Genomic DNA, 12,317 nt, shown 5'->3' on the forward strand with positions numbered 1-12,317 from the left:
CTCAAATAAATAAATAAATCTTTTCAAAAATAATAACTAAACACTGAAAATCCAAATGCTCATCTCAGGAAACCAGATAAAGTGTGGAATACTTCTCAACAATACAAAGGAAAGAACTACTAATAATGCAACAGAATGGATGAATCTCGAAAACATTACACTGAACAAAAAGCCAAATCCAAAAGAGTACATACTGGATGGCTCCACTTATATGAAGTTCTAGAAAAATCAAAACTAAGCGATGGTGATGGAAATCAGATCACTGGTCGACTGATGGGAGAGGGGCCTGATAATAAAAGTACAATGACATACCAAAACAAATGGGATGAAACTAACATAATCCTTGCAGGGAAATTTATAGCTGTAAATATCTATATTAACAGAAAAGATCTCAAATCAATAACCTAACTTTCCACCTTAAGAAAGTAGAAAAATAAAGGTTAACTAAATCAAGAAAGCAGAAAAAAGTAATAAAGATTAGAATGGAAATATAGGACAGAGAGAAAAATCACCAAAATCAAAGTTCCTTCTTTGTAAAGATCAGCAAAACTAACGAACTTTTAGCTGTGCTGACAAAAAAAAAAAAAAAAAAATGACTCAAATTACTAAAATCAGGAATAAGAGGGATATTAGTAATGATCTTAAAGAAATAGTTATAGGTGAATAATTTGAACAATTTTATACCAACAAATTAGATAAGCTTACATTAAACAGAAAAATTCCTACACAAACTACCAAAATGGACTCAAGGAAAAATAAAAAACCTGAATAGACCTATAACAAAGATTGAATTGGAAATTAAAAAAAAAAAAAAAAGACAAGCCTTACGACCAGTTAATTTCACTAGTGAATTCTACCAAATATTTAAAGCAGAATTAACATTAATCCCTCACAAATTTTCCAAAAAAAAAAAAAACCCCAAAAAACAAAAAACCAGAAGAGGAAGGAACACTTCCCAGCTCATTCTATGAGGCCAGTATTATTCTAATACCAAAACCAGGCAAAGACAAAACAAGAAAAGATAGCTATACATCAAAAAGCCTTATGAGAGGTGAACCATGACTCTGAAAAACGATCTGAGAATTTTGAAGGGGTGGGGGGTGGGAGGTTGGGGGCACCAGGTGGTGGGTATTGTAGAGGGCACGGATTGCATGGAGCACTGGGTGTGGTGCAAAAATAATGAATACTGTTATGCTGAAAAAATAAAAAATTAAAAAAAAAAAAGCCTTAGGAATACAAGCGAAAAACTCTTCAACAAAATACTAGCAAACTGAATCCAGAAGCATTCAAAAAGGATTATACACCAAGACCAATTGTAACTTATCCCAAGAACACAGGCTGGTTCAACACATGAAAATCAATGTCATTTACCATATTAAAAGAATAAAGGATAAAAAGTACACGATCATCTCAATATATAAAGAAAAAGTGGTTGACAGACTCCAACACCCTTTCATGATAAAAAACATGCAACAAACCAGGAACAGAAGGGAACTTCCACAATCTGATTAATACAATCTATGGAAAACCCTTCGTTAACATCATACTTAATGGTGAAATAAAGACTGGATGTTTTCCCCCTGAGACCAGGAACAAGACAAGGGTGTCTGCTCTTGCCAATTTTATTCAATATTGTACTGAAGGTTCCAGCCAGGGCAGTTAGATGACAACCCAGCCCCCAAAAAAGAAGAAATATAAGGCATCCAGATTACAAAGAAAGAATTAAAACTGGGGTGCCTGGGTAGCTCAGTGGGTTAAGCCTCTGCCTCTGGCTCAGGTCATGATCTCAGGGTCCTGGGATCGAGCCCCACATCAGGCTCTCTGCTCAGTGGGGAGCCTGCTTCCCCCTTTCTCTCTGCCTGCTGCTCTGCCTAGTTGTGATCTCTCTCTCTCTGCATCAAATAAATAAAATCTTAAAAAAAAAGAATTAAAACTACCTCTATTGGCAGAGAACATGATACTATATGTAGAAAGTCCTAAGGAAAAATCCTAAGGAATCCACAAAAATACTAGAAGTGATAAATGACTTCAGCAAGGTTGCAGCACACAAGATCAATATACAGAAATCAGTTATATTTCAGTACACTAGCAATGAATAATCCAAAAGTAAAGAAAACAGTTATACTTAAAATATCATCAAAAAGATGACATATTTAGGAATAAACTTAATAAAAGAATTGTACTGTGAACTTTCAGCAAAAAAATAGGAATGAAGTACTAATACCTGCTACAACACAGATGAAATCTTGAAAACAGTAATGCTAAAGTGCTATAGCTACTCTGAAAAGCAGTATGGAGGTTCCTCAGAAAGTGAAAAATAGAGCTACCCTATGACCTAGCAAATGTACTACTAAGTACTTACCAAGGGATACACTAATACTCATTCAAAGAGGCACATGCACCCTGATGTTTACAGCAGCACTATCAACAATAGTCAAACTATGGAAAGAGCCCAAGTGCCCATCCACTGATGAATGGATAAAGAGGATGTGGTCTATATACACAATGGAATATTATTAACCGTCAAAAGAATGAAATCTTGCCATTTGCAACAATGTGGATGGAGTTACAGTGTATTATGCTAAGGGAAGTAAGTCACGCAGAGAAAGACAAATACCATATGATTTCACTCATATGTGGAATTTAAGAAACAAAACAGATGAGCATAGGGGGAAAAAAGGGGCAAACCAGAAAACAGACTCTTAACTATAGACAACAAACTTAGGGTTGCTGGAAGGTAGGTGGGCAGGGGCTGGTCTAGATGGGTATTAAGGAATGCACTTGTGTTGAACACCGGAGGTTGTCTGTATAAGTGATGAATAACTAAATTCTACTCCTGAAACCCATATTATACCATATGTTAACTAGAACTTAAATAAAAATTTGAAAAAAGGAAGGGGGCACCTGGGTGGCTCAGTGGACTAAGCCTCTGCCTTCGGCTCGGGTCATGATCTCAGGGTCCTGGGGTCGAGCCCCGCATCGGGCTCTCTGCTCAGCAGGGAGGCTGCTTCCCCCCACCCCTCTCTGCCTGCCTCTCTGCCTACTTGTGATCTCTCTCTGTCATATGAATAAATAAAATCTTTAAAAATTTTTGAAAAAAAAAAAAACCACAATATGCTAAGTGAAATAAGCCAGACACAAAGGGTCACGTGATTCCAGTTACAAGAAATGTCCAAAATACACAGATCTTTAGAGGCAGAAAAATTGGTGGTTGCCAAGGACTGGGAGGAATGGAGGGACAAGAAGGAAGGTACAACTAAAAGGTAGGGTTTCTCTGAAGAATAATGGAAATGCCCTCAAATTGACTGTGGTGAAGGTTGAAAATTCAGTGACTGCACTAAAAGCCCTTAAAGTGTGTACTTTAAATGGATGAAATGTATGTGAATTACATCTCAATAAAATTGTTAAAATAAAAAGGTATAGAAACACTGTGAGTTTCCATCTACGCAACCTCTCCCTTTTTGACCACTTTTGACCTTTAGACCACTAAGAAAGGAAAAATTATATACTTAAGAGGAAAAACTAGAACACTAACCCCTCTGGTTCTCTTTCTTCTTTAAGCACTGCTTTTAATTTCAATTTGAAGAGGCCTCAAATGAATACAAACCTCTGTAATTTTCTGTGTCTCTGAAGCAACTCTTTGCACTGTTGTAAAGCAAATGTTGAACTCTTGAATGATGGAAGGATACAAACTGTTGAAGTCCAGGAGCAAAATAAACTTATCATAAAAACCTGCAACAAAAAAGCCACGTTACTAAAAGTCTTTTTAAAAAAAGCAGATGGGACAGGGGTAAAAAAAAAAGGCAGATTTGTCAAAACACAACATTAGAAGTACTGTACAATGAAGTATATTAGAAATGATACACTGGCAAAAGGAGCAACTTATACCAAAGGAAAAAAGTCATCAACTATCACTCCATAAAAATGCCTTGTATTATAGTAAAAACTCAAGTCACAAAAGAGGAAAGAAGATAATGTGTCTCACCTTGAAACCAACTACAACAAATGATACTTTCCACAGCAGTCTCCAAGTACACCCTTATGATGGGCAAACACCTTCTCCTATTGATTACTTCAGATACTCGTATCTGAAGTGTTGTAAAATTCTCCTTCGGGCAAGTATTCCCTCCCACCTACCATGCCACCTTGACCCCCAAAATGTTTAGTGATCCATACCAGTGAGTAGTTGGATATATATTTTTTTACCATCATACTTTCATTTTTTTAAGATTTTATTTATTTATTTGACAGAGAGAGAGAGAGACAGTGAGAAAGGGAATACAAGCATGGGGATCAGCAGAGGGAGAGGGAGAAGCAGACTCCCTGCTGAGCAAGGAGCCTGATGTGGGGCTTGAGCACAGGACCCTGGGATCATGACCTGAGCTGAAGATGGATGCTTAACGACTGAGCCACCCAGGTGCCCCACCACCATACTTCCCAAGAATAAAATGGGAAGCCCACTCACCTGTACACAAATGGTGTTGAAAGCGGACAAGAGATGTGTGAATATATATAAATGTCAGTAGTGGAACGATCCACCCTTTTTACTTGCAAAGGGTGAACAGAAAGCTACTGTATTTCTCTAGGACATTTATAAAGAGTTATCTTCACCTTAAGAAGAAACTGTATAAAAATAAATGTCCACTATTAAGAACATAAAAACAACAACAAATAAATACTGATAGCATACTCTGTGTCAAGCACTATACTAAACAATCACTTTGTTCCTTAAGTCTCTGTGCGGTAGATACTCTTTTATTTTTATTTTTTTAAAAGATTTTATTTATTTATCTGAGAGAGAGAGAGTGAGAGAAAGAACATGAGAGGGGAGAGGGTCAGAGGAAGAAGCAGATTCCCCACTGAGCAGGAAGCCTGATGCGGGACTCAATCCCAGGACTCCAGGATCATGACATGAGCCGAAGGCAGTTGCTTAACCAACTGAGACACCCAGATGCACCAATACTTTTTTTTTAAAGTCTAGTGTAGTTAAAATACAGTGGTACATTAATAAAAGAGTAGATATTATTCCTACCTTCATTTCAGAGAAGAGGAAAGGCAGGCTTACAAAAGTTCAAGAGGAATCCCAAGATCACACAGGCAGAATTTAAGCCCAGATCTATCTAATACCAAAGGACTATTGATCTGTTTCAATACAACTAGTAATAAATTCACTTTTGTCAAAAATGTCTCCGACATAGAGTTCAAGTTAGCTGATAAAATTCCATTTTTCCGGGACGCCTGGGTGGCTCAGTTGGTTAAGCCGCTGCCTTCGGCTCAGGTCATGATCCCAGCGTCCTGGGATCGAGTCCCACATCGGGCTCCTTGTTCTGTGGGGAACCTGCTTCTCCCTCTGCCTCTGCCTGCCACTCTGTCTGCCTGTGCTCGCTCTCTCTCTCTCTCTCTCTCTCTGACAAATGAATAAATAAAATCTTAAAAAAAAAAAAATTCCATTTTTCCTGTACAACAATGTAAATATACTTAGCACTCCTTAACTATATCCTTAAAAATAGTTAAGAGGGATAAAAAGAAAAAGATCCTTCCTAACTCTGTGTACCACAAAACACCTTCTTTGCCATTAATGACAAGGGGGAGTACTCTCCTGTTCAAAAGTTCAATTTGGTGGTTACTGTCTGTACTTTCTTGAACTCTGCTGTCCAAATGAACTGGTCCTGGCAGCTCAGGCAGAGGCAGAGCCCACCCTCTACAGCAGATGGGAGAAGACAAAGACAAATAGCTATATACTGGACTAGGTGTTTCCAAACTACACAGAGACCGAATCCAGCCTACCCCCTCTTTTTGTACCATGCATGAGCCAAGAATTGTGTTTACATGTTTAAGTGGTTGAAAAAAACTTTAAGAAAGAGTACCTCATGATACATGAAAATTACACAAGATTTGAAATTCAATATCCACAAACAAAGCTTTCTTGGAACATAGGGGAAAAAAAAGATTTGTATTAAGGACAGAGGTAAAATGGCGGAGGAGTAGCAGACTGAAATGACAGCAGATCCTAGGACTTCAGACAGATAGTTATCAAACCATTCCGAACACCTACAAACTCAACAGGAGAAAGAAGAGAAGAGCAGCAATTCTATGAACAGAAAATCGACCACTTTCTGAAAGGTAGGACGTGTGGAGAAGTGAATCCGAAGCAAAGGGAAGATAGACCACGGTGGGGGGGGGGGGCGGCTCCCAGGAAGCGGCGAAGAACAAAATCGGAACCTTTAGAAGTCTGCTCCACTGAGGGACATGGATCCAGCGGCTAAGCAGGCGGTAGAGCCCTCATGGGGATGCTATGGTCTCAGGTCCAGCAGGGTCACAGAAGGTCTGCGGGTGTGAGCATAGCAGAGCTGCTAGGTGTCGGAGAGGGGAAGATGACTACAGAGACAGAGCCGAGGAGTGAGCTCTCACCTTGGGGTTACCTTAAACTGTGCTCCATGGCACAGTCAGGTCCCTGCACTTTGAGCAGGGACCCCACAAGTGGCAAAATCGGGGAGACTAACCTTCCTCCTCTGGGAGGGGCAGCGCAGCAAAAATCCTCTGGGTTTGGAGACTCCAAATGGGGCCGTGAGCCAGAGATAGAAATGCTTAGTCACAGGTCATGTGAGCTCAGAGTGCGTCCAGAGACCAAGGAGATGGGAGGGACTGACTGCTTATTTCTGAGGTCACACTGAGGAATGGGGCCTGAGCTCTCAGCTACTCCAGGCCGGAGATTGGGAGGCCGCCATTTTCATTCCTGTCCTCCAGAGCTCTAAGGAAAGCATTCCAGAAACAGAAGCTCCCGAGAGCAAACTGGAGCAGGTTACTTAGCCCAGCCCCTGGCAAGGGCAGAGCATTTCTGCCTCAGGCAAAGACATTTGCGAATCACTGCAATAGGCCCCTCCCTCAGAAGATCAGCAAGAACATCCAGCCAAGACCAACCTCACCTACCAGGGAGACGAGCAGAACTCCAGAGCTAGAGGAAACATAGAATTCATGCCTTTTCCCCATGATCCTTTAGTCTTGCGAAGTTAATTTTTTTTATTTTATTTTTTTCTTATTCTATTTTGATAACTTTTCCTCTTTCCTCTTTTAACGTTTTTTAACTAGTTTATCTTAACAATACCTTTCTAAAAAAAACTCTTTAAACCTTGTTATAGTCATATTTTATTCCTTCGTTATATTTAACCTTATTTTTTTGTATACATATAGGTGTTTTTTTTTCCTAAAAAATTTTGGAATACAATTTCTTCTAATACATCAAAATATACCTTAATATAGCACATGGCTTTGTTCTAGTCTCCAGCCTGAGCACATTTCCTCCTCTTTTTTTTTCCTTTTCCCAACCAACTTATCAATTCCTTTTTTAAAAATTTTTAAATTTTCATCCTTACAGTCATATTCCATCCCTTCACCATGTTTACTCTTATTTTCACATATATGTAAGTTTTTCTTTCTTTAAAATTTTGGGAGGTAGTTTCTTCTCAAAGACCAAAATACACCCAAAATCAAGTGGGTGGCTCTGTTCTAGTCACCAGCCTAATTTATATATTTTTTTTTCTTTTTTCTTTTTTTTTTTTCCTTTCTTCTCCCCGCAGTTTTGGGTCTCTCTGATTTGGTTAGCATACATTTTTCTGGGGTCTTGGCCACCCTTTTAGTATTTTATTCTCTCGTTCATATATCTTATCTGGATAAAACGACAAGGCGGAAAAACTCACCGCAAAGAAAAAAAGAACAAGAGGCAGTACCAACGGCTAGGGACCTAATCAATATGGACAATGGTAATATGTCAGAACTAGAGTTCAGAACAACAATTCTCAAGGTGCTACCTGGGCTCGAAAAAACCATGCAAGATATTAGAGAAACCCTTTCAGGAGAAATAAAATCCCTTTCTGGAGAAATAAAATAACTAAAATCTAACCCAGCTGAAATCAAAAAAAGCTATTAATGAGTTTCAATAAAAAATGGATGCCCGTGCTGCTAGGATAAATGAAACAGAAGACCAAATGACTGAGAATAAAGAACCTGAACAAAAGAGAGACAAACAACTACTAGACCACAAGAGGAGAATTTGAGAGATAAGTGATACCATAAGATGAAACACTATTAGAAAAATTAGGATTCCAGAAGAAGAGAGAGGGGGCAGAATGTATATTGGAGAGAATTATAGTAGAGAATTTCCCTAATATGGCACGGGGAACAAACATCAAAATCCAGGAGACACAGAAAACCCCCCTCAAAATCAATAAAAATAGGTCCACACCCAGTCATCTAACAGTAAAACTTACAAGTCTTAGTAACAAAGAGAAAATCCTGAAGCAGCTCGGGACAAGAAGTCTTTAACATATGATGGCAGAAATATTAGATTGGCAGCAGACTTATCCACAGAGACCTGGCAGGCCAGAAAGAGCTGGCATGATATATTCAGAGCACTAAATGAGAAAAATATGCAGCCAAGAATACTATATCCAGCTAGGGTATCATTGAAATTAGAAGGAGAGATAAAAAGCTTCCAAGACAAACAAAAACTAAAGGACTCTGCAAACACCAAACCAGCCCTACAGGAAATACTGAAAGGGGTCCTCTAAGCAAAGAGAGAAGCCTAAAAGTAGTAGACCAGAAAGGAAGAGAGACAATACACAGTAACAGTCACCTTACAGGCAATACAATGGCACTAAATTAATATCTTTCAATAGTTACCCGGAACGTAAATGGGCTAAATGCCCCAATCGAAAGACACAGGGTGTCAGAATGGATAAAAAAACGAAACCCATTAATATGCTGTCTGCAAGAAACTCATTTTAGACCCAAAGACACCTCCAGATTTAAAGTGAGGGGGTGGAAAACAATTTACCATGCTAATGGACATCAAAAGAAAGCTGGGGTGGCAAGCCTTATATCCAGTAAATTAGATTTTAAGCCAAAGACTATAATAAGAGATGAGGAAAGGCAATATATCATACTCAAAGGGTCTGTCCAATAAGAGCTAACCATTTTAAATATCTATGCCCCTAACATGGGAGCAGCCAACTATACAAACCAATTAATAACAAAATCAAAAAAACACATTGATAGTAATACAATAGTAGTAGGGGACATTAACACCCACCCTCACTAAAATGGACAGATCATCCAAGCAAAAGATCTACAAGGAAATAAAGGCTTTAAATGACACACTGGACCACATGGACATCACAGATATACTCAGAACATTTCATCCCAAAGCAACTGGATACACATTCTTCTCTAGGGCACAAGTAACATTCTCCAGAATAGATCATATCCTGGGTCACAAATCAGGTCTCAACTGGTACCAAAAGACTGGGATCATTCCCTGCATATTTTTAGACCACAGTGCTCTGAAGCTAGAACCAATCATAAAAGAAAGTTGGAAAGAACTCAAATACATGGAGGCCAAAGAGCATCCTACTAAAGAATGAATGGGTCAACCAGGAAATTAAAGAAGAATTGAAAAAATTCATGGAAATAAATGAAAATGAAAACACAACCATTCAAAATCTGTGGGACACAGCAAAGACAGTCCTGAGAGGAAAGTGATACTAGCCTTTCTCAAGAAACAAGAAAGGTCTCAAGTACACAACCTAACCCTACACCTAAAGGAGCTGGAGAAAGAACAGGAAAGAAAGCCTAAACCTAGCAGGAGAAGAGAAATAATAAAGATCAGAGCAGAAATCAATGAAATTAAAACCAAAAAAACCAGTAAAACAGATCAATGAAACTAGGAGCTGATTCTCTGAAAGAATTAATAAGATTGATAAACCCCTGGCCAGACTTATCAAAAAGAAAAGAGAAAGGACCCAAATAAATAAAATCATGAATGAAAGAGAAGAGATCAAAACCAACACCAAGGAAACACAAACAATTATAAAAACATATTAAGAGCAACTATACACCAGCAAATTTGACAATCTAGAATTCCTAGAGATGTACAAACTACCAAAACTGAACCAGGAAGAAACAGAAAACCTGAACAGACCCATAACCAGTAAGGAGATTGAAGCAGTCATCAAAAATCTCCCAAAAAACAAGAGCTAGGGCCAGATACCTTCCCAGGGGAATTCTACCAAACATTTAAAGAACAATTAGTATCTATTCTCCTGAAACTATTCCAAAAAATAGAAATGGAAGAAAAACTTCCAAACTCATTTTATGAGCCCAGCATTACCTTGATCCCAAAACCGGACAAAGACCCCACCAAAAAGGAGAATAACAGACCAATATCCTTGATGAACACAGATGCGAAAATTCTTACCAAAATACTAGCCAATAGGATCCAACAGTACATTAAAAGCATTATTCACCACGACCAAGTGGGATTTATTCCTGGGCTTCAAGGTTGGTTCAACATCCACAAATCAATCAATGTGATACAATACTTAATAAAAGAATAAGAACCACATGATACTCTCAATAGATGCAGGAAAAGCATTTGACAAAGTACAACATCTTTTCTTGATCAAAGCCCTTCAAAGTGCAGGGATAGAGGGTACATACCTCAATATCATCAAAGCCATCTATGAAAAACCTACAGCAAGTATCATTCTCAATGTGGAAAAAGTGATAGCTTTTCCCCTAAGGTCAGGAACACAGCAGGGATGTCCACTATCACCACTGTTATTCAACACAGTACTAGAAGTGCTAGCCTCAGCAATCGGAAAACAAAAAGAAATTAAAGGCATCCGAATCAGCAAAGAAGTCAAACTCTCACTCTTTGCAGATGGTATGATACTTTATGTAGAAAACCCAAAAGACTCCACTCCAAATCTGCTAGAACTTGTACAGGAATTCAGTAAAGTGTCAGGATATAAAATCAATGCATAGAAATCAGTTGCATTTCTATACACCAAAAGCAAGACAGAAGAAAGAGAAATTAAGGAGTCAATCCCATTTACAACTGCATCCAAAACCGTAAGACAACTAGGAATAAACCTAACCAAAGAGGCAAAGAACTTGTACTCAGAAAACTATTAAGTACTCATGAAAGAAACGGAGGATGAAACAAAGAATTGGAAAAACATTCCATGCTCATGGACTGGAAGAACAAATACTGTGAAAATGTCTATGCTACTAAAGCAATCTACATATTTAATGCAATCCCTATCAAAATACCCATCAATTTTTCTTCAAAGAAATGGAACAAATAATCCTGAAATTTATATGGAACCATAAAAGACCCCTAATAGCCACACAAATGTTGAAAAAGAAAGTCAACATTGGTGGCATCACAATTCCAGACTTCAAGCTCTATTACAAAGCTGTAATCATCAAGACAGTATGGTACTGTCACAAAAACAGACACACAGATCAATGGAACAGAACAGAGAGCCCCAAAATAGACCCTCAACTCTATGGTCAACTAATTTTCGGCAAAGCAGGAAAGAATGTCCAATGGAAAAAAGACAGCCTCTTCAACAAATGGTGTTGGGAAAATCGGACAGCCACAAGCAAAAGAATGAAACTGAACCATTTCCTTACACCACACACAAAAATAGACTCAAAATGGATGAAAGACCTCGATGTGAGATAGAAATCCATCAAAATCTTTGAAGAGAACACAGGCAGCAACCTCTTCCACCTCAGATGCAGCCACTTCTTCCTAGAAACATCGACAAAGGCAAGGGAACCAAGGGCAAAAATGAACTACCGGGACTTCATTAAGATCAAAAGCTTTTGCAGAGCAGAGGAAACAGTCAACAAAACCAAAAGACAACTGACAGAATGGAAAAGATATTCGCAAATGACATATCAGACAAAGGGCCAGTATCCAAAATCTATAAAGAACTTATCAAACTCAAAACCCAAAGAACAAATCATCCAATCAAAAAATGGGCAGAGGACATGAACAGACATTTCGGCAAAGAAGACATCCAGATGGCCAACAGACACATGAAAAAGTGCTCCACATCATTCGGCATCAGGGAAATACAAATCAAAAGCACAATGAGATACCACCTCACACCAGTCAGAATGGCTAAAATTAACAAGTCAGGAAACAACAGATGTTGGAGAGGATGTGGAGAAAGGGGAACCCTCCTACACTGTTGGTGGGAATGCATGTTGGTCCAGCCACTCTGGAAAACAGCATGGAGTTTCCTCAAAAAGTTGAAAACAGAGCTACCCTATGACCCAGCAATTGCACTACTGGGTATTTACCCTAAAGATACAAATGTAGTGATCAAAAGGGGCACGTGCACCCGAGTATTTATAAGAGCAATGTCCACAATAGCCGAACTATGGAAAGAACCTAGATGTCCATCAACTGATGAATGGATAAAGAAGAAGTGGTGTACATACACACACACACACACACACACACA

General features: G+C 38.6%; 1 protein-coding gene and 1 non-coding gene across 5 annotated transcripts in view; both read right to left on the reverse strand.

Annotated features, from left to right (window-relative positions):
* Nucleotides 1-12,317, reverse strand: part of POLA1 (DNA polymerase alpha 1, catalytic subunit) — a 307,958-nt gene that overhangs the window by 246,535 nt on the left and 49,106 nt on the right. For all 4 annotated transcript variants that reach the window (XR_007124795.1, XM_047716113.1, XM_047716112.1 and 1 more), the window contains one exon: nt 3,608-3,732. Coding sequence is in view for 3 of the 4 variants with exons in the window: in XM_047716113.1 (XP_047572069.1) it covers nt 3,608-3,732 (125 nt within the window). In the remaining variant the exon portion in view is untranslated. The remainder of the gene's footprint in view (nt 1-3,607; nt 3,733-12,317) is intronic.
* On the reverse strand, nt 4,515-4,644 carry LOC125092548 (small Cajal body-specific RNA 24). Its single transcript, XR_007125002.1, has one exon. It is a non-coding gene; the product is annotated as a small Cajal body-specific RNA 24 (non-coding RNA).

Source organism: Lutra lutra, chromosome X (assembly GCF_902655055.1).
Source record: "Lutra lutra chromosome X, mLutLut1.2, whole genome shotgun sequence".
Classification (NCBI taxonomy): domain Eukaryota; kingdom Metazoa; phylum Chordata; class Mammalia; order Carnivora; family Mustelidae; genus Lutra; species Lutra lutra.